General features: G+C 44.5%; 1 protein-coding gene across 3 annotated transcripts in view; it reads left to right on the top strand.

Annotated features, from left to right (window-relative positions):
- Nucleotides 1-23848, top strand: part of LOC311147747 (axin-1-like) — a 54285-nt gene that overhangs the window by 10018 nt on the left and 20419 nt on the right. The window contains exons 2-3 of one of the 3 annotated variants that reach the window (XM_084184519.1): nt 9021-9218; nt 20620-21600. In XM_084184519.1, the coding sequence (XP_084040645.1) occupies nt 20699-21600 (902 nt within the window). In that variant the 5' untranslated portion in view covers nt 9021-9218; nt 20620-20698. Of the gene's footprint in view, nt 1-9020; nt 9219-17664; nt 17825-20619; nt 21601-23848 lie in introns of those variants that run through there. The other 2 variants (XM_084184518.1, XM_084184520.1) reach the window with 2 other exon arrangements.

Below are 23848 nucleotides of genomic sequence, written 5' to 3'. Positions count from 1 at the left end.
GTGGCGGGAATCGGTTGAGCAGCTGGTCTCGACGGATCGGGCTCTCTCCTCTCCAGGTGTTGGACAACCTGAAGAACCTGATCCATCGCTTCACCCAAGCTGGCTAGCATAGTTGAATGCTCCTGGACCCGTTCCACGACTCCAGGCATGCGTGTCTCTCCCGCTGACTCCATGGCGGGTGGGTGATTCTGTGATGAGGTGGTGTTGAAGGAGTCAGGCGCAGGAGCGTAAATCACAGAATAACAGGCTTTAATCCGCAAAATACAGGTTTACGCAGAAATGCGTCAAACACACTCCAGGGCACAAAACAGGCACACAGGAAAATACTCCCGTCGATACAAAATTTACGAACTCCACCGAGCTTCACTAACTTCCACAATAAACAATCACCCACACAGACAAGGAAGCAGAGGGAACACTTATACAATGACTAATGAGGGAATAAGGACCAGGTGTGTGTGATTGAAGACAAGACAAATGGAGTGATGATAAATGGATCGGCAGTACCTAGTAAGCCGGTGACGCCGAACGCCGAAACCTGCCTGAACAAGGAGGGGAGACAGCCTCGGCGGAAGTCGTGACAATATGTCCCTGTTTTAGGAGCGATATAATCATGATGTAATCATGTCAGGTTAATGTGTAACGTAGAGGGTATGATAGTGTTGGGATTACCACCCTGAACATTGTATCTGATGTCCTGACCTCCTTACTCATGCTATGCTCTAGCTCTGCAACATGCAATTATATGATATTTTACCATTTAACTGTTTGTTGATCTCAAAGTGATTATATTACAAGCACCAAAAGGCTCCATTTTTCCAATTATACTGAGAATGAGAATAATGTGTAATATTTCTATGTGAAGTTATGTGAATAGTTATAAAGGAAGCGACCTCATTAGTTACAAGTGGAGACAGTTGGATGGCATGGTGCAAATAAGAAAGAGAGAGCAAGTGCTTGGTTAATGAGTGTGTTTTATTTGGTTAGATAATAATGATCAGCAGTGGATGACATCATTGTACACTATGGGATCTATTTTAACAAACTAACCGCTAACATAAATCTAAGCACACTCGAGTTGTGGGTGTGTCAGAAATACTTTTGCTATTTTGACAGCGGGAATTATGGGCACAACACCTGGCGGTTACGTAAAGAGGCAGACTTTCAATGAAATAACATGTTGTAGGTGTGACGAGGGCTTGACCACTCACTGGCCAATGAAAAACTGCTCCGAAGCTTTTTGCGGTTGCTTAAAGTTGTTTATTTACAGTGTTTGGTGTTCTGTTGTCATAAACTCTGGCGGGAGAAAATGGATGTTCGTGAAAGATAGGGCTACTAGTTTATTAAATAGCATACAGTATAAATAACATACAGTAGTAACCCTATAATAGTCCTATAACAAATGTTTATGTATCCAAATTCTCATATGCCTTTTAAAAAAGGTAATGTGCTTCAACATGGGAAAATTGCATTCAAATTTCGGTAGCCTCTAGCCTAAATTGCATTGCATATCCAAACAATAGACATTGCCTACCAAACAATATAATAAGATTAGCCTACCTTTGCCGTGATATGGCCTGTATGGTGACTTTGCCATGTGAAGAATTCTACAGGTAAACAAACAAACAGTCAAAATATTAGTCTCCATATAGGCAGAGGGGCGGGTTGCCTCCCACAATGTATCCACCTAGGGTCGGGTTTACCAGACTAGGCAAATATTAATACAATAGCGGATTCAGCACAATAATCAGAATTCCTGCGATTTGACATCAGCAGAGGGCAGTGGAAGATTCATTTTTCAACTAAATGATAAACGAGAAACAAGCAGACTTTTAAACAACTTGATGTTTCTAAATAGGCTTGCTGACATCTTTCATTATGTCACGGTTTCGGCCGAGGCTGCTCCTCCACCTGGTTCGGGCAGGCTTCGGCGGTCGTCGTCCCCGGAGTACTAGCTGCCACCGATCTATGTTTCATGTTCGTTTGGTTTTGTCTTGATGTTGTACACCTGTGTCTTGTTAGTCCTCGTTAGTGTCCTATTTAGTTCTCGTTGGTTGTGTTTGTCTTTGTGTGTGATTGCTCTTCTGTTTTCGTGTTGGAGCTACGTATTTCCCTCCAGTGTTGTTGGAGAGGTTTTTCGCACATGTTAGTGCGCCGTTTATTGGACGCCTGTGTGCGCCGTGAATTCGCCTTCGGGCTTATTGTGCTTATTTCTTTACGTGAATATTACACTAAAGTCTTTTGGACTGAGCCTCTGCGTCCTGCGCCTGATTCATGCACCACACCCACCTTCAGCACCCCTTGACAGAATCACACACCCAGAATGGAATCAGCAGGATCTGCAGTTACGCCTGAGTCGCTCGAGGAGCATGTCCGTGGGCAAGATGACCAGATACGACAACTGGGGACCGCTCTACAGGACGTAATCAACACCTTGCACCGATGGGAGGCCAGCGGGGTACCCACACCTCCACCTACCCTGCCAACCCCATCGGCCGGTCCACCAGTCCCAGGTCCGGAACCCAGGGGGATTCGGCTCTCGCTCCCGAGGGCGTATGACGGAACAGCTGCCGGGTGTCAGGGGTTCCTCCTGCAGGTGGAGCTCTACCTGGCCACTGTACACCCGGTGCCCTCGGGACACGAGAGCGTTTCCGCCCTCATCTCCTGTCTCACGGGCAAGGCGTTGGAGTGGGCTAACGCTGAGTGGAGGAAGATGGACGCCAACACCATCACCTACGCTGAGTTCTCCCGTCGCTTCAAGGCCGTGTTCGACCATCCACCTGAGGGCAAAGCGGCGGGGTAGCGTCTAGTCCACCTGAGACAGGGGAGGAGGAGCGCACAGGCGTTTGCTTTAGAGTTCCGGACTCTAGCGGCGGACGCAGGGTGGAATGAACGGGCCCTCATCGACCATTTTCGATGTAGCCTACGGGAGGACGTTCAACGTGAGTTGGCCTGCAGGGATACCCATCTTACCTTCGACCAGTTGGTCGATATGTCCATCCGTCTGGACACCCTGCTGGCCACCCGTGGACGTCCCGAGGGGGGTCCGTCCATTCCGCCCTCAGGCACCTCCGAGCCGAGCCCTATGGAGCTCGGGGGTGCCGGCGCTAGAGAAAGGAGGAGGAGGAGCCCGAGGGGGCCTGTCTCCTGCACCAAGTGCGGTCGTGGAGGGCACACTGCGGCCAGGTGCTGGGGAGGGTTCTCCGGGGGAGAAGACAACAGGCCACGCACTGGGGGGGCCTCCCAGGTGAGTAGACGTCCCACTTACCCAGAGCTTTCTGTTGCGCACTTTTGTATACCTGTTTGTTTTCCACAGGTTGCACCTCATTCCCAGCATAAGGCGCTAGTAGATTCAGGCGCAGCTGGGAATTTTGTTGATCGGAAGTTTTGTTTAGATTTAGGGATCCCTCTCCTACCTGTTGAAAAACCTTTTCCCGTTCATGCCTTAGATAGCCGCCCGTTGGGGTCGGGGCTGATTAGGGAGATCACAGCGCCACTTAGGATGTGTGCGCAGGGGGGTCATGAAGAGACTATACAGCTGTATCTGATCGACTCTCCTGCGTACCCGGTGGTGATGGGAATTCCCTGGTTAAGCACCCATAACCCTGCTATTTCGTGGCAACAGAGGGCTCTCGATGGGTGGTCTGCTCAGTGCGAGGGGCGATGTCTGGGTGTTTCCGTGAGGGCGACTTCGGTGGAAAGTCCAAACCAAGTGCCCGCACTGCACATTCCGCCTGAATATGGGGATTTAGCTCTCGTGTTTAGTAAAACTAGGGCGACACAGTTGCCTCCTCATAGACAGGGGGATTGTGCGATTGATCTCCAGGCAGGAGCAGCGCTCCCACGGAGCCATGTGTATCCTTTGTCTCAAGAGGAGAGAAAAGCTATGGAGACTTACATAGCCGAATCTTTGAGACAGGGATACATTCGGCCCTCCACTTCTCCCGCCTCCTCGAGCTACTTTTTTGTGAAGAAGAAAGATGGAGGGTTGCGCCCGTGCATTGATTACCGTGGTCTCAATCAGATTACTGTGAAATACAGTTATCCACTCCCTCTGATTGCGACCATGACGGAGTCATTGCATGGAGCGCGGTTTTTCACAAAATTGGATCTCAGGAGCGCGTATAACTTGGTGCGCATTAGGGAGGGCGACGAATGGAAGACAGCGTTTAGTACCACGTCAGGTCATTTCGAGTATCTGGTCATGCCATATGGGTTGATGAATGCTCCATCAGTCTTCCAATCCTTCGTAGATGACATTTTCCGGGATATGCAGGGACAAGGGGTGGTCGTGTACATTGATGATATTCTGGTGTACTCGTCTACCCGAGCCGAGCATGTAACCCTGGTGCGTCGTGTATTGAGGAGGCTGTTGGAGCACGACCTATATGTCAAGGCAGAGAAATGTCTGTTTTTCCAAGAGTCTGTCTCCTTTTTGGGTTATCGGTTGTCCGCGTCAGGGGTGAGAATGGAGGTGGATCGTGTGTCCGCTGTGCGTAATTGGCAAACCCCAACCACTGTAAAAGAGGTGCAGCAGTTCTTGGGCTTTGCGAATTACTACCGGAGGTTTATCCAGGGTTTTGGACAGGTGGCAGCTCCCATCACGTCCCTTCTGAAAGGGGGTCCGGTGCGCCTGCAGTGGTCAGCTGATGCAGACAGGGCCTTTGGGAGACTGAAGGACCTGTTTACGTCGGCTTCGGTGCTGGCGCATCCGGATCCCGCATTACCCTTTCAGGTTGAGGTGGACGCGTCTGAGGCAGGTATAGGGGCCGTTCTCTCTCAACGGTCCGGCACGCCACCTAAACTCCGCCCCTGTGCTTTTTATTCTAAAAAGCTCAGCCCGGCGGAGCGTAACTATGACGTTGGGGACAGGGAGCTGTTAGCTGTAGTTCAAGCCCTTAAGGTGTGGAGGCATTGGCTTGAGGGGGCTCAACACCCTTTCCTCATTTTGACTGACCATCGGAACCTGGAGTACATCCGGGAAGCGAGGAGACTGAACCCTCGCCAGGCTCGATGGAGTATGTTTCTCACCAGGTTCGTATTTAAAATCACGTACATCCCTGGGTCCCAGAATGGTAAGGCAGATGCGCTGTCCCGGCGGTATGACACGGAGGAGAGGTCCGTTGAGCCTACTCCCATACTACCGGAGTCTTGCCTTGTGGCACCGGTGGTGTGGGAGGTCGATGCCGAAATCGAGCGAGCGTTGCGTACCGACCCCAGCCCTCCACAGTGTCCTGAGGGTCGGAAGTACGTTCCGCTCGAGATTCGGGATCGACTCATTTACTGGGCTCACAAGTCCCCCTCCTCTGGACATCCGGGTATTGGCTGGACAGTGCATTGCCTTAGCACTAAATACTGGTGGCCTACTTTGGCTAGGGATGTGAGGGTTTATGTCTCCTCCTGCTCGGTGTGCGCCCAGTGTAAGGCGCCCCGACATCTGCCCAGGGGTAAGTTACAACCCCTGCCCGTTTCACAACGACCATGGTCCCACCTCTCGGTGGATTTTGTGACAGACCTTCCCCTCTCTCAGGGGAATACCACCATCCTGGTCGTTGTGGACCGGTTCTCTAAGGCCTGTCGTCTTCTCCCTATGTCGGGTCTTCCTACTGCCCTACAGACCGCTGAGGCCCTATTTACCCACGTCTTCCGGCATTACGGGGTGCCCGAGGATATAGTGTCTGATCGAGGCCCCCAGTTTACCTCCCGTGTTTGGAGAGCGTTCATGGAGCGTTTGGGGGTCTCGGTTAGCCTTACCTCAGGGTACCACCCGGAGAGTAACGGGCAGGTAGAACGTGTCAACCAGGATGTGGGTAGGTTTCTGAGGTCGTATTGCCAGGACCGGCCTGAGGAGTGGGCACGGTACCTTCCCTGGGCCGAGATGGCCCAGAACTCTCTCCGCCACTCCTCTACCAACCTAACCCCCTTCCAATGTGTATTAGGTTACCAGCCGGTTCTGGTACCGTGGCAGCAGAGCCAGATCAAGGCCCCTGCGGTGGATGATTGGATGAGGCGCTCGGAAGAGACGTGGAACGCTGCCCACGTCCACCTGCAGCGGGCCGTCCTTCGTCACAAGGCGAGCGCCGATCTCCACCGCGGTGAGGGGCCGGTGTACGCACCCGGAGATCGAGTCTGGCTCTCTACCAGAAACCTACCCCTCCGCCTGCCCTGCCGGAAGCTGGGTCGGCGGTTTGTGGGGCCCTTTAAAATCCTGAGAAGATTGAACGAGGTGTGTTATAGGTTACATCTACCTGTTGAGTATAAGAATATTAACCCCTCGTTCCATGTGTCTCTTCTCAGGCCGGTGGTAGCTGGTCCACTCCAGGACAATGAGATAGGAGAGACTCCTCCGCCCCCACTGGACATCGAGGGGGCTCCGGCGTACACCGTTCGGTCCATCTTGGACTCCAGACGCCGGATGGGGGGTCTCCAGTATCTCGTGGATTGGGAGGGGTACGGCCCGGAGGAGCGGTGCTGGGTGCCGCGGAGGGACATCCTAGACCCATCTCTCCTGTCGGAGTTCCACCGGGACCATCCCGCGCGCCCTGCTCCGCGTCCTCCTGGTCGTCCCCGAGGCCGGGGTCGGCGCACGGCTGGAGCCGCGCGTCAAGGGGGGGGGGTACTGTCACGGTTTCGGCCGAGGCTGCTCCTCCTCCTCCTGGTTCGGGCAGGCTTCGGCGGTCGTCGTCCCCGGAGTACTAGCTGCCACCGATCTATGTTTCATGTTCGTTTGGTTTTGTCTTGATGTTGTACACCTGTGTCTTGTTAGTCCTCGTTAGTGTCCTATTTAGTTCTCATTGGTTGTGTTTGTCTTTGTGTGTGATTGCTCTTCTGTTTTCGTGTTGGAGCTACGTATTTCCCTCCAGTGTTGTTGGATAGGTTTTTCGCACATGTTAGTGCGCCGTTTATTGGACGCCTGTGTGCGCCGTGAATTCGCCTTCGGGCTTATTGTGCTTATTTCTTTACGTGAATATTACACTAAAGTCTTTTGGACTGAGCCTCTGCGTCCTGCGCCTGATTCATGCACCACACCCACCTTCAGCACCCCTTGACACATTAAATGGGCATCGCACGTGTCTAACGTTTTTTACAGGAGCTGGACATAAATATTATCCAAAAACTGCTCCCAAAAGTGATATTTTAATATAACATTGGTGATATGCTATTCTATTGAATAGGATACTGGGTGCCTCCGCTGGCAAAATCCATGCCATAGACAACTGCCCTACCGCTAAGACCAGCTTTTGGTCTGTCTTTAATATCCCCACAGCGCTGCCTGAAATTGGCACTTTAGCGCACGTTTTTAAGGACACACCTCGAATATTTCCACCCCTCCCACCTCAGCGCAAGCGAGCTGATATAAGACAGGTAAATTACCGACCCTGGCACAAGGGTTTGAAAAGAGCAGAGTGCCTGCTTCAAGAGGTTGAAATTGCAAAAGATTGTGCATTTGAGAATTGCGCTGGGTTAACAGCAGCCGAAAATAGAGCCCTATACCTTTACGAGGCTGTCATCGTGACATGTGCTGCGTCCATTCCTTAGCTGGGTTTATGGTCAGGGATGCCCTTGAAGCTAGTTAATATCACTTGAGATAGACTGTGACATGGTGTCATGATTTTAAAGGTCAAGGAGAGACCGTTAAACTCCCTAAGTACATGCTAAGGGTGGTATGTAAAAATCGCTTGCCACCCTAAACTTGATTTGTGTACCCCATCTTTATTTTTGTTACTGCACTGTGCTTTCCCTTGCATATCTACTGTATATTCCAACCAAACCTTGTAAGGCAGACGGCAAGATTTGCCATACCTGCAAAGCATATGTGATTTCATATAACACCATGGTTTGTTGGACCTTCACTGTACCTTTGCTGCTGAGGCATTGGCATTGGTCAGAAAAGTTACACTGATGCCGGCTACACTTGTGATTAGATACTCAGTGGAGTTTTCCTTATTCAAACTTGTTCTAAGGGCAGCTCTGCCTTGAGGGCAGGAGAGAAGACAGCCCTTACTGTCAATAACCCACCCACCCCTCACTAGCTTGTCAGCTGCCTTGTAGAGGGGGCAGGTACTAGCTCAACCTGCACCTGTCATGCCATTTGTCAATCAGTCCCAAGGCCAATCAGCAGGTAGTCGATTGGCATCTACAGCTGCCAGTCACAATCTCCACACATCATAGTAGAGGAAAACTGCCAAACACAGCTGCCAAATTATTCTAATAGTTTGCTCTATGGGGGGAACATGACATCCATACGTTATATGTGCAGACATCGATATAATGTAAAAGCAACGTGGCCACAAGCCAAATAAAATTAATGTAAGGGTTAACGATTATTTGAGGGCTGCTTCAATGGCTTTATGTAATACTTCATGCAAGACTGACCAGAATTGCAAAGGTAGTTCCTCAATCTGTGTAAATCGTATCCATTCCTTTGGCATTACGCCCAAACTTCTCAATTTTTTATTTTGCTGGTCAGCTGGTGTTGAGCTGAATTGGTATTCCCTGGACTCCTGGAGGCCTGGTGTTGGTTCGCCGTGGGGGGCCCAGCTATCAGGGAGAGGGCTGTGTGTGCAGCTGCTGATGGCATCTGATGGGAGCTCTGCTCTGCCGTTTCCTCTCAATTGGGGAACACTGCTACAGACCTTGTATATTATTCACCAGGTTATGGTAATGTTGAAATAGCCCCTTATCTGGATGACAGTGCTACATAGCTGAGAAATATTGAAATAAACACAGTCTTGAGTTAAAAAGGGGTAGGGGGCCTCTGCACAGCAGTACGTCTCCTTCAAGGTGCTGGTTCTGGCAGGTTTTGGATATTATTTTGAGATGCTTGTTTATTCTCTAAATAATGGCATAAATTCAGTTGATGTATTTCTTCCATTTTTATTTGAGTGAGGTGTCAAAACTTTGAAAAATAAAAGTACAAGTAAATTTGCATTAGCATTTTACATCCTCAGAGCATTGATTTTAAATATTTTATATTTGGTGATAATGCAACCAAATGTTTTCTTGTTCCTCTGTTTCAGAACCGAATGGATAGAAAATACATCCTGATATGGCAAGATTCTCCATGGGCAGGGACCTTCATTCTGCTAGTATTGAGAGAGAAGTTGTCTTTACTGGCACCTGATGTATCCAATGAGATTGCAATGGGAGCCTCAGCAAATGGGTGTCAAATTGGAGGAGAGAAATCCATTAAACAATGGAGTAACATTTTACTAACGGTAAGGCATGTTGTTTTACATAATTAAGCAATAATTTCAAATTCTATTTCAGAACTTGTGGCATTTTTCAATATCGAGCCTATTCATTTTTTTTTTTTGTCTTCAGTCATATGGGCCTGCAGCCTAAGACATGAGCTCTTATTTATAATGAGACACAGATGTCAGGTAGATACAGTATGTCTGTGAGCAGTGCTGCATGTCCTCCTCTCATCGTCATCATATAGAATAGCCCATGGTTAGGTTTGGTCTTTCAAACGATTTTCTTCATTCTATTACTAGCACACCACTCTGCTGCTGTTTCTGTATCTCTTCTGTACATATTTCTTGGAAATGTTATACAAACTTGTTGTGCAGTCATACGTAGACACTCCAGATAATAAATGCTTATAACATGGCATTGTTGAATACTCGTTTCTGATTGGCTTGAAGGGCATTCTAGAGTGTGAATTATTTCCCTATAATGCACGGTAGAATTCAATTCTTACATGTTCTATGTTTGAGCTGCTTTTGAAAACAAAAGTCGGATTGAAAACATTATTGGCATTGTTGAATTTGATTTTCATAAAAGCAAGCTAGGACTGATGGTTTGGTTAAGTAAACTAGGAGACTGTTTGTTTGGTTACCATCTAGTAAACTTGCTAGCTACTTCAGTGGATGTTGAACACATTTCTAGCAGCAAATGTTTTAAATTATAGCCATGGTATGAAGGGGATAATCAACTCGTGGCTCTATGTGTTCTCTGGAAAATAATGCAACTCCGTGGAAGGTCAGTTCCACTCCGCTAGTGCGTCGTGGAACACACCTTCCACGTCGTTCATTAGTTTCCATAGAATGCATAGCCTCTTGTTGATTATCCCTTACATAATGAATACATGTACATGTGTCATAGAGGAGGTGTGATTGGTTCAGGGGCACTGCACTCCAAGTCACTCTATGTTGACAGACAATTCCTCTAGTCAGCCATTCTGTGTCATTTGAGACCTCTGGCATGCTGTGTGCCCTTGTGGCTACAACTGTTGAATAATAGTGCACTTGAATGCAACTGCATGCAGAGGGCTTCGTCACGACATTTTCACAGAGGCAATTATCTATAGGAGGAGAGAGAAAGTTCTGACTTGAAGAAATGTATGTCACTGTAGTTTATAATTTGTCCTCATTGTTTATGGCTGATTCTAGCATTATGGAAATTACATGACAAATCACAATTTTAATGTCTCACAGAATGGACAAACAAAATATAAATGAAACGTTTCATGTGTGTGTCTATAGTACCCTTTGGGGTGAGTGTACAGTGAGGGAAAAAAGTATTTGATCCCCTGCTGATTTTTTACGTTTGCCCACTGACAAAGACATGATCAGTCTATAATTTTAATGGTAGGTTTGAACAGTGAGAGACAGAATAACAACAAAATAATCCAGAAAAACGCATGTCAAAAATGTTATAAATTGGTTTGCATTTTAATGAGGGAAATAAGTATTTGACCCCTCTGCAAAACATGACTTAGTACTTGGTGGCAAAACCCTTGTTGGCAATCACAGAGGTCAGACGTTTCTTGTAGTTGGCCACCAGGTTTGCACACATCTCAGGAGGGATTTTGTCCCACTCCTCTTTGCAGATCTTCTCCAAGTCATTAAGGTTTCGAGGCTGACGTTTGGCAACTCGAACCTTCAGCTCCCTCCACAGATTTTCTATGGGATTAAGGTCTGGAGACTGGCTAGGCCACTCCAGGACCTTAATGTGCTTCTTCTTGAGCCACTCCTTTGTTGCCTTGGCCGTGTGTTTTGGGTCATTGTCATGCTGGAATACCCATCCACGACCCATTTTCAATGCCCTGGCTGAGGGAAGGAGGTTCTCACCCAAGATTTGATGGTACATGTCCCCGTCCATCGTCCCTTTGATGCGGTGAAGTTGTCCTGTCCCCTTAGCAGAAAAACACCCCCAAAGCATATTGTTTCCACCTCCATGTTTGACGGTGGGGATGGTGTTCTTGGGGTCATAGGCAGCATTCCTCCTCCTCCAAACACGGCGAGTTGAGTTGATGCCAAAGAGCTCCATTTTGGTCTCATCTGACCACAACACTTTCACCCAGTTCTCCTCTGAATCATTCAGATGTTCATTGGCAAACCTCAGACGGGCCTGTATATGTGCTTTCTTGAGCAGGGGGACCTTGCGGGCGCTGCAGGATTTCAGTCCTTCACGGTGTAGTGTGTTACCAATTGTTTTCTTGGTGACTATGGTCCCAGCTGCCTGGAGATCATTGACAAGATCCTCCCGTGTAGTTCTGGGCTGATTCCTCACCGTTCTCATGATCATTGCAACTCCACGAGGTGAGATCTTGCATGGAGCCCCAGGCCGAGGGAGATTTACAGTTATTTTGTGTTTCTTCCATTTGCGAATAATCGCACCAACTGTTGTCACCTTCTCACCAAGCTGCTTGGTGATGGTCTTGTAGCCCATTCCAGCCTTGTGTAGGTCTACAATCTTGTCCCTGACATCCTTGGAGAGCTCTTTGGTCTTGGCCATGGTGGAGAGTTTGGAATCTGATTGATTGCTTCTGTGGACAGGTGTCTTTTATACAGGTAACAAGCTGAGATTAGGAGCACTCCCTTTAAGAGTGTGCTCCTAATCTCAGCTCGTTACCTGTATAAAAGACACCTGGGAGCCAGAAATCTTTCTGATTGAGAGGGGGTCAAATACTTATTTCCCTCATTATAATGCAAATCAATTTATAACATTTTTGACATGCGTTTTTCTGGATTTTTGTTGTTGTTATTCTGTCTCTCACTGTTCAAATAAACCTACCATTAAAATTATAGACTGATCATTTCTTTGTCATTGGGCAAACGTACAAAATCAGCAGGGGATCAAATACTTTTTTCCCTCACTGTATATCCCCAAAAAGTGGACTTCTAAACGTTAAGCTAATAAGAAGCATTATCGGTGTTAAATGAAATGGACACACTTTTTGGGGAGACTAAACACATTAGCAAAAGTCTGTGAGTTTGTCAGTCTTAGGTCAAAACATGGATTGCCATTTCGAAGGAAAGGCTTGGCTGAACACATAAACTAAAATTTGGAAAATATTGTAATTTCCATTATTACTTTAAAGAGGACAAACAACTGTTATGGATGTTACACCCTCCGTTATGGCTGTTACAGAGTCTGAAATAGACATTCAAATCTTAAAGATATCTTGATCAAAATCTATCATAACACGTGTTGTCATTTGGAATGTTTTTAAAATGTCAGCAGAAGGCATAGTACCTTATGATTGCATAACTCCAGGCAGCCTGAATAGAATACCATTTCTCTTTAAACATATACAGCTGTCCTCCAGTGTTAGTTATGAAGATTAGATGTTAATGAAGCAATACAGACCCGTAGAATATAATATGTTTTTGTATTGAAAACCCCCTGAAATATTGTAACAAAATATGCAAATGATACAATATACATGTGCCTATACTGCTGATCCACTTTTCTGTATATTTCTTTTTTGGGGGGGGGCTTCCATTTGGAAAAGACACTCCAGGCTCCAGGACTATTCACAGATTGTTGATAAACACTCTTCTCATCTTTCTATCTAAAAAAACAGCACTGCATTGTATGTGCAATCAGAATATATTTTCCAAGAGAATCTTATCTAGAACACATAATTTTCAAGATATCAACAATTGCTTCAGGACAAGTCTGAAGAATACTTCTCAGAACAAGCACACAAAATGTGGTGAATTCACAAGCTTCTGAAGCTAAGATATGATACATCAATATCCATCACATCCACAACTGTTATGGATGTTAAGGAAATCATTGCGCTGAAAAAGGATACTCATAATGAAATGTGAGAAACCAATTATAGACCATATAAAACCTTGTTGAAAGTTGGCTTTACAGAGAAAGTTTCAAGATGATCCAATGTAAGGTGCATGTTTTACAAAAACATTCCTGGATGGATGTTACATTGCCTGTCCCAGTCACCCCACTATCTTTACAAGATAGTAGAACATGAAACAACACTTTGGTCTGTATTGCTATTGCTTCATTAACATCTCATCTTCATAACTAACACTGGAGGACAGCTGTGAGTGGAAAAACCAACTCTGCGAGCCCTTTCTGAAAAGCCTTTTTTGAGACTTGGTAGCCTACTCTGTAATGGTCCAAATTCATGCAATTTCCTACTTAAACTGGTCAAATAAAGCTTGAACTCCAACATATAGAATAATTATCAACGTGGTTTCATTTGGAAATGACTAACTTTATTTGTACATGCTCAGGTTGACCTTCCCACGAAATCACCCTTATCTTATTTGTATTGCACAGTGGTGTACAGTCGTGGTCAAAAGTTTTGAGAATTACACAAATATTAATTTTCACAAAGTCTGCTGCCTCAGTTTTTATGATGGCAATTTGCATATACTCCAGAATGTTATGAAGAGTGATCAGATGAATTGCAATTAATTGCAAAGTCCCTCTTTGCCATGAAAATAAACTTAATCCCCAAAAAACATTTCCACTGCATTTCAGCCCTGCCACAAAAGGACCAGCTGACATCATGTCAGTCATTCTCTCGTTAACACAGGTGAGAGTGTTGACGAGGACAAGGCTGGAGATCACTTTGTCATGCTGATTGAGTTAGAATAACAGACTGGAAGCTTTAAAAGGAGGGTGGTGCTTGAAATCAATGTTCTTCCTCTGTTAACCATGGTTACCTGCAAGGAAACACGTGCCGTCATCATTGCTTTGCACAAAAAGGGCTTCACAGGCAAGGATATTGCTGCTAAATCAACCATTTATCGGATCATCAAGATCTTCAAGGAGAGAGGTTCAATTGTTGTGAAGAAGGCTTCAGGGCGCCCAAGAAAGTCCAGCAAGCGCTAGGACCGTCTCCTAAAGTTGATTCAGCTGTGGGATCGGGGCACCACCAGTGCAGAGCTTGCTCAGGAATGGCAGCAGGCAGGTGTGAGTGCATCTGCAAGCACAGTGAGGCAAAGACTTTTGGAGGATGGCCTGGTGTCAAGAAGGGCAGCGAGGAAGCCACTTCTCTCCAGTAAAAACATCAGGGACAGACTGATATTCTGCAAAAGGTACAGGGATTGGACTGCTGAGGACTGGGGTAAAGTCATTTTCTCTGATGATGCCCCTTTCCGATTGTTTGGGGCATCCAGAAAAAAGCTTGTCCGGAGAAGACAAGGTGAGCGCTACCATCAGTCCTGTGTATGCACTCACTGGTGGTGCCCCGATCCCACAGCTGAATCAACTTTAGGAGACGGTTCTGGCGCTTGCTGGACTTTCCAGTTGCTCTAGATAAGAGCGTCTGCTAAATGACTAAAATGTAAAAAATGTAATGCCAACAGTAAAGCATCCTGAGACCATTCATGTGTTGGGTTGCTTCTCAGCCAAGGCAGTGGGCTCACTCACAATTTTGCCTAAGAACACAGCCATGAATAAAGAACGGTACCAACACATCCTCAGAGAGCAACTTCTCCCAACCATCCAAGAACAGTTTGGTGACGAACAATGCCTTTTCCAGCATGAAGGAGCACCTTGCCATAAGGCAAAAGTGATAACTAAGTGGCTCGGGGAACAAAACATCAACATTTTGGATCCATGGCCAGGAAAGTCCCCAGACCTTAATCCCATTGAGAACTTGTGGTCAATCTTCAAGAGGCGGGTGGACAAACAAAAACCCACAAAGTCTGACAAACTCCAAGCATTGATTATGCAAGAATGGGCTGCCATCAGTCAGGATGTGGCCCAGAAGTTAATTGACAGCATGCCAGGGCGGATTGCAGAGATCTTGAAAAAGAAGGGTCAACACTGCAAATATTGACTCTTTGCATAAACTTAATGTAATTGTCAATAAAAGTATTTGACACTTATGGAATGCTTGTAATTATACTTCAGTATACCATAGTAACATCTGACAAAGATATCTAAAAACACTGAAGCAGCAAACTTTGTGAAGACCAATACTTGTGTCATTCTCAAAACTTTTGACCACGACTGTATATTGAAGCACACCATGGTGGCATAGAATCTGCACTTCAAAGACAAGACTCAAAAGAATATAACAAGAATTGACACTTCATACGACCTATTTCTCAGAGTCTTTCATATTTGTCCATCTTACTTTTTCAAAACAATAAATATATATTTGACCTGATAAAAAGAGTCAAATAAAAAAAGGATGAGGTCACAGTGAATTCTCAGAAGAAGATGGCTCCAGGCCAATCACATAAAGTAGATCATTTACAGGACTTTTTTGCCATTGGAGGTGAAAGGGTTTTTAAACAAGAAAAGATAACTTGAGAAAGATATGATCTTCCACAATACCAGCAAATAGCCTGAGCATGGTCAAAACACATTTTTATTTTGTAAGTGCACACAAAAATTCAGACCATTGAGAAATCATTTTGAAAATATTTGTTTTTAAGCAATTTGTTCAGCCAGAAGTGATTATTTTGGTTTTTAAATTTGTCATTCATTAAATATAAATTATATTATTGAGCTGACTGTGTTAAAGACATGCTCCGGTACTTTGCCAACTAAGAAAGTATTTTTTAAACCTCCTGCTTTGGGCTAGATGTGTCAATGTGTAGTTCATACATGCATAATCTATTAACAGAATTACTGTCTTACGAAATCCCTAGTTTGAAAGCGACTGTTTTCTTGAAGTTGTACGGCCTTTTCCCTACATTTCCCTCCACGTGGGCCAGCCCACTACCAATTCGAGTTCTAGCCAATGAGCTGTAGCCCCTCGCATTTGAGTGACAGCTAGGAAGAGGCCTGCCCAGCATTATCCAATGAGATTGCAGGGCAGGCCCAATGGCTCAGTGGACACAGGAGAGAGAGAGCGAGAGAGCGAGAGAGCGAGAGAGAGAGAGAGAGAGAGAGAGAGAGAGAGAGAGAGAGAGAGAGAGAGAGAGAGAGAGAGAGAGAGAGAGAGAGAGAGAGCAATGACTTGGGGCACATATGTGGCGTAGTACACAATTTCCCGTTGACCACTTTTGGCTCGTGAGTGCTACTTTCAGAACTACTGGCTAAAAAGTATACAAAAGTACCCAGAGAATCTCTTTAACAAAATGTGCCTTGAAGCATAAAGTTATGACATTCAGTCATATTTAACCTCAACCAGGTTACAACAACACAGGGTGTAACTAAGTATACCTCAAGATGTTGTTTATACTCTGATCATTTTACGCAACACAAGGACTTCCAATTCTTGAAGGGCTGCACATATGCCAGATTTGTCTTGGCTCATTCAGTTGCAGTGCAGGCATAAATCCAGCCCCCCCCCCCCCCTAAAATATTATGTACATATAGACTGTACATATATTTGAAAAATATGTACAGTCATTCTCTGTTCTTTTTGAATGATCTAATCTAATAAAATCATCAAGACCAGTAATGTCTTTCTGCATTCCAATGGCCTTTGATCTCAGTACAGTAAAGCCTTGAGATTACAGACCTGATTGTTTGCAGGTGTGTGCAGCTAGTTTGCAGGTCTAGATCAACACACAAAGTGTGATACACAGTCAAAACACATATTGGCCTTGCAAATATACATTCCAGTAAAAATAAATGTTAATTCTTACTCCCTTGTGTATTTCTTAAAGGGGGCTAAAGATTAGTATAGCAAGTTGAAAGCCACCTGTATTAACTTTGTCTAAGCATTTCTATCCTTTGGTCAGGTGGAGGAATACAATCACAGGAATACCTTTGATCTTTATCTCTTTACAAGCTGTGAAAAGGGAGCTAGAAGAGTTGAAGAGTACCAACATACCACCTTGCATTTCTCTTTGGTAAACTCTGGCAGAGCTGATAGATTCAAATGATAAGATATAATAAATACATTCATTGGCTGTTGTAATGTAGTGCACATATGGTGATAATAGAGTTCTCTCTGGCTCTCTTCTTGTATTTGTATTTGTATTTATTATGGATCCCCATTAGCGCAGTTACTCTTCCTGGGGTCCTGCAACATTAAGGTAGTTAATGGTAGATAAACTGCACTCCAAGTTCATATTCCATGTGTGTTAATATTGATGTTTCACGGACATTTTCAAAGTAAACTAACTACAGCAGGCAAACACAATAACCCCATTCTTCATTATTCTGTGCCAGCCTCTGTAAATTATTTCCCTGATATGAGCGTTTTCATTTGACCCTTTCTGCCAAAGGATTTCCAAATAACGGTATAGATGTGTCATTCTAGGCTTTTGATTTGTTTAGATGGTTTGATCAGGTTGTCTTTATTGTCATCAATACATGTGATACAAGATTTTGTCGCCAGGGTAGAGAAAGCCTAGCTACACTATAGAATATTTGAAGAGAATTCACCTCATCCCTCTCCCTCCAGTTCAGGTTTACCCCCCATTCCATTTCTTTTACACGCAGCAGTATGTATTTTGAACGCTCGTGGCGCTGTACATCTTCTGAACCACCACACAGACAGGAGTGAGAGACAGCCATGGAGAGGTGGAGAACGGATTGTTTTCTTTGTTATTTTTAAACTCTTGCTATTCGCATCTATGACACGATTCACAGTGAGCTGTACGAGCAAAAATTCCCGATGCACTCGAAAACGGCAAGTAGGTTTTCACAGGTGAAGTATAAAGCACTTTTTTTCAGCTCATGGTTTGGGATTGCGGTAGCCGGAGATGATATGTGCCATCGCTTTGCTGTGTGTGTGTGCGCAAGTCAATTCTGAGATCGAGTGTTCTATCTCTGCTGCGTCTTTTATCGATTCTGAAAAATTGTGGGGTGTTGGTTGTGAACATCTCTGAACATTCATTACCAAAGATACTTACATTTTAGTAGGCAAATAGTGTTGCAAAGTTGTGTACTAGTGGGTCGGCTGCGGAAGGGCCTGGGTGTGTGTACGGAGTTTGTTTCAGCTTCCCCTCCCCCATCCGTTTCTGCTGCTGTGCTGCTCATACTCAGAGGCCAAGACATGAATGCAATGAATGTGGGGCTCACTTCAAAGCATTAGGGATGGCAGGGAATGGGTGTAGTAATACAGTTATAGTAGCGACAGATTACGATCTTTGGAAATGTACGTGCATATTACGAAACTGAAGACAGCAACACATTATTTGTGAATGTGCGCATGATAATGCTTGCATGATCTACGTGTTCACAGTTGGAATCATATCACAGCCTGTTCTTGTTAGATGTGATCTTGCTATTTTGGTAAATATGCTACTACGTAGGCTACGTTGTGGTTTAATAGAATTCCAGCATCAATATTGTAACTTTTTTTGTTACAGTGTAACGTATTAGGTTCCTGCATGTTTGTTACGTTGTTGCTGGAAGGCTGTGTTGCTAAATTAATTGATTCCAGCAGTGTTGTTTTGGTATTGTACACAGTGAAAGTTGTGAATTCATTGTAGGATTCGTTTTTCATTCTCACCTAAGCTTTCCCCCCTGATTTAAATTGAGCCGTTGAATTAAAGCAATAAAAACGTAGATTTAGGGCTTTGATATTGACATGACAAATTGCATATAATGTTGATGATAGTACAAATCATGATGAATAGTTGGCTGAAAACTAATGCCCAGTAGTCAAAGCAGTTGTCATTAGCTAACGTCCACACCAACTGTATATATATATATATATATATATATATGTTTTTTTTTTGAACTTTTATTTATCCAGGTAAGTCAATTAAGATCAAATTCTTATTTACAATGACGACCCGTCATGGAGCAGGCACAGCACGTTTAACACACAAATAGGTTAAACAGTATCATAGACACAACAGTCAAAAGTACACATAATACCCAGCCAGTAAAAAAATCTGTAAGAGATTCAGTAATGGGCAGCATTTAAGTGGCAGGGGAAAACACATGCAGTTATCAGTTAAAATCTCAGACAGTTGTTTTTAAAAGTACCAGTTGGCTCAAAAGAGCTTAGTTTCAGTGTTTAAAAAAAACCATGGTCCAGTCTCAAGCAGCAGATCATTGAAAAGCATTTTCACCAAAGATACTGAGAGCCTTGGGGATTGGCAGGTTTATGTAATTGCTGGATCTCAGGTTGCTGTTTGTTGTGGGGAGTCTTAGTAGTGAGCTGAGATTTTTTTATTTTTTTATTTAACCAGGTAAGCCAGTTGAGAACAAGTTCTCATTTACAACTGCGACCTGGATAAAGGGGGGGTCTTGCCGAGGAGGGATTTGTATATGAATGTGAGCCGGTGGGTTTGATGTTGTACATGTAGGGATGGCCAGTTAATGGATGACTATAAGTCACAATGATGGGTTTGGAATGGGGCACGAGTGACAAAGCTTATGGCAGAGTGGAAAAGTACGTCCAGTTTATTGAGGGCGGACTTGGGGCCATCCTGTAAATGACATCACCATAATCCAGGATGGGGAGTGTTGTCATTTGGACCAGGGTGTGTTTAGCAGAGTATGTGAATGTAGATTTGTTTGGGTAGAGAAAGCCTATTCTGGATTTGAACTTTGCTTTGAAGATTATTGATGTGTGTGTGGAATAATCGTGCTGTGTCCAGCCAGATACCCAGGTATTTATATGAGCTGACAAATTCTAGGTCAGTTGGTGTCTAGATAGATGAGGACATTCTAAAGATATTGAGAGTCTTGATCTCAAACATGGAAAAATGTCTACGTTTATTTTCAATAGTGAAGAGGGGTCGATGTGCACATTGGTCTCTAATTACAGGAAAAAAAAAAAAAAGAACTTGACATTATTATAGAATGGAAGGAAGCGTCACCTACTACTATGTACATAACCCTTTTTCTTTCAGTTATTTTCAGCCAACCATACCAAGTCGGAAATACATTCAATAGGATTGTCACGAAGCAGTTAGGCTATATCCAAAATAATTTTCTTTATTTTCGCTACCTCTGTATTTTATAGAATAGATTTCATTCATACTAACATATACCCTAGCCACAGTTCAGAAACCTAACAATAAAAATAGGTTCTTGACTCTTGTGAAGTTAAGGTATTGCTGTGGGGAATCATTAGTGGAACGTGCTAATCTGTGTGAACATATGACACACAGATCACTTTTTTTCGTGAGCATCGATTTATTCAATGCCCTTTGCTAAAGCTTTAGGGATTATAGAATTTTATTTCTTAGTAGTGAAAATATTTTTTAAACCTTTAAATGTGTGCTATTGATGTGAGCAATGAAATAATTTATGGCATCTCTGTTTTGGCAGGATTTATTTTTGAAATATTAGACATGGATATGCAGTCAGTGATTTTATTTTCTCAGTATTGAATGCATTTAAAATTTGCCTCAAACGTTTGTTCTTTTTTACTAAGTTGTCAAAATGAGATAAAAACGTCTGAATCATTGCCTGTGAATATGTTTACATTTTGTGTGTTTTAAAGCTTCCACTCATTATGTATTTTTTGTATTTTTCTTACAGGAGAATTTCTTTCACAGTGTCATAAGTAGAGGTGTGGATCTGCTAGTTCTGCACTGTGGGCTGTGCTGGGACGGGGTGTATGGACGCTGTGAACATGAGCGTGGGCAACAAGGTGGGGGGTTACCTGGTGGATCTGGGGGGCAGCTTCACTGAGGATGCCCCTAGACCCCCGGTCCCTGGGGAGGAGGGAGAGCTGGTGTCCAGTGATGGACGGCCCTACAGCCACGGCTTCTATTCCTTCAAGAGCGAGAGCCTCAAGAACGAGGCCTCCACGGCCACGCCCAGACGACCTGACCTGGACCTGGGCTATGAGCCGGAGGGCAGCGCCTCCCCCACGCCGCCCTACCTTAAGTGGGCAGAGTCCCTGCACTCCCTCCTGGATGACCAGGATGGTATCCACCTGTTCAGGACGTTCCTCAAGCAGGAGGAATGCGCAGACATGTTGGACTTCTGGTTCGCCTGCAGTGGCTTCCGTAAACTCGAGGCCAACGAGGGCCAGGGCGAGGAGAAGAAGCTGAAACTGGCGAAAGCCATTTATAAAAAGTACATCCTGGACAACAATGGAATAGTGTCGAGACAGATCAAACCAGCCACCAAGAGCTTCATCAAGGACTGTGTGATGAGGCTGCACATTGACCCAGCCATGTTTGACCAGGCTCAGACTGAGATTCAGACTATGATAGAGGAGAACACCTACCCACTGTTCCTCAAGTCTGACATCTATTTGGAATACACCAGGACTGGGGGGGAGAGCCCTAAACTCTACAGCGACCAGAGCTCTGTTTCTGGGGGTGGGAAGGTTTTACCAGGGTATTTGCCGACGCTGAACGAGGACGAGGAGTGGAGATGTGACCACGAGTTGGAGGAGCAGCAGGAGAGCGATCCCACTCCCAGCAACCGGCTCACTCAGAAGCTGCTTCAGGAGACAGCTTCCCAGCGCGTCACCAGCACCAAGAGATTCCAGGACAGTCACGAGTACAGGTAAATCCTGTCCCAACACTGTCTCTCTCTCTCCTCCAGTCTCTATAACTATCTAGCTTCTCTGTGCGAGTGCTGCCTGAAGTTGGAGATGAAAAGAGACTCTGAGTTTAGCACAGCGGACAGCTTAAGATGAGAGGAATGCAGTGTAGGCAGAGGCCTTTAAGTACCTGTGACTGTGATGGCGAGGCAGGGGTCGGAGGGCGAGCATTTGATGGCTGTTAGAAGGTGGAGGCAGACGCTCTTTGTGTTCCCCACGCAGGTGTTCTGTGAATGGCAGGCTTTTCTAGTGGAAGAAAGGTTCTCTCAGAGAAAAGCTCAACATGATTTCTCTTTTGACTGTGGAAAATGGAGAACTCTGGTTTAACTGTAGCAGAAAGTCAAAGGAAGTATTCCCTGTCTAAGGAAATGAACCTGGCACTAAAAAAGGAAGCATTCCCTTATTTCTCTTCTGGATGACTAAAATAGGATTGTAAAAGTACAGTCTTGTTTATCTGTCTTCCATTCTTTAATCAATAGTAATATGATGCTTATGTTATATTGTACAGAAATCTTTCAGTGTCACAGCCTTGTGACATTCCATATGCGCAGAATGGGATTGTGAGATGTGACTGACTACTTAACTCTAATCCTCGTCCTGTTGCAACAGAAACAGCGCATCTGGGCTTTTTAGCCCACTATGCAAAGGATTAGGCCTACAAATGTTCGTGCCAAAGTCTGTGAATTAAATATCAATATTTTTAAAAAATACATATTCCCACATCTCTGAATTTGTTCCATATTTGTCACTAAGCAAAGCTGCTATCATCACCAGCTGTGAGATTAATATGTGGAGGGATTTTGCAGCTTTATGTTGCCTTGCTCTGAAATATGTAAGAACTCAGCATTTTTACTTTTCAGATGTGCGTAAGGACACTGTATTCACTGTTGGCATTGTCTGGTGCTGAGATTGAAGATTGCGGAATTCTATCACTAGAAGTTGATCCACTTTTCTCACAACAGTCTTAGACAAACCTTGACATATGTAGAAGATGAGGGACTTGAAATCAGTGTTTTCAGTTAGCCTGACTAAAAAGTAACATTTCCAAGTCTTTGTTTCAGTTTAGGACTAGTGTTGTGATTTTGGAAATAGGCCTACTCAGAAATAGCACATAGTTTAGGCTATTGGCCTATGCTAAGGAATATTGTTTTGTCTGAATTTAGTCTATTTGGCTCCGAACAGCGTTTTTAGTATAGTTACAGTGTAAAGGCCTATACGGTGGCTTTTCTCATTTCCAACTGGCCTATAAATGTGACAGAATGAAAGACTAGGATATTTTAAAACCACAAACACTCCACCCTACTTCTGATTGTGTATTCTATGGCCCCTGGATATGATTGGCTTTAATTAGTGAGAGCAGAGCTTTTTTTTAGGTTGTTTTCAAATGACTATTTCATTAGGTCTAGTATTTGGCGGAAATTACAAAAAGATTACCCTCCATTTTTAAATAGCCTTTTAGCATCACCCTTCGGGTTTTTGTGCAACTAAATTTTGCACCAGTCAGATGTCTCTTAATGTGCGAAGACATGGAATCCAGGGAATTAAAAGGGAGCAGCTCTGTTGTGAAGATGGATCCGATTAATTTAGAGAAACATTTTTTTTCTTCAGTTTTGTAGTAATGCACAAAAAATGTTGCAGGATATTTTTGTTGTTCTCAGACAGCCAGTCACTGTTGTTGTAGAGACACAGCTCTCTGAATATGTTTACATGCTATGATGAGCATGAATACAAATGTATATAAAACTGTTCATTCTGAAAGACTAATTTCAACCTGTCTGTCAACTCATTCAATTCACCCCTGACTTATTTTCCATGGGGAACTTTTCTCCTGGTGCCCCTCCTCTCTCTAGGTCTCCCTCGGAAAGTAGCTTAGATTGTTTATCTCAATGACAATTTCTGGTTTGAACAGATTAGATATATAGCCTACATTTTTATGTAACCCTATCATCTTCAGAGTAATTGTAGAGAAAATTTTATGAGTAACTAACCTGCTAGCAGGTCTGATTCCTTCACTTATGTTCCTGTGTATGAGCAGGGCTTTGATAAACCAATCAGTGGTGATCCAGGGGTGGCTGCACTCCGATGTAAAGGGGAGGGACAAAGAACCAGTCATTATTCTCTAGGCGCAAACAAATGCCCAAGTCGTTGGAACAACAAAAGGTCCTACGTCTAATGATTTCGCATTGAGCTTCTCTTACTGTGCCCCCATGG

This window comes from Coregonus lavaretus (genome assembly GCF_964263955.1).
Source record: "Coregonus lavaretus genome assembly, chromosome: 2".
Taxonomy (NCBI): Eukaryota; Metazoa; Chordata; class Actinopteri; order Salmoniformes; family Salmonidae; genus Coregonus; species Coregonus lavaretus.
Note: the sequence above shows the minus strand (reverse complement) of the source record. Positions and strands in the feature narration are given on the sequence as shown.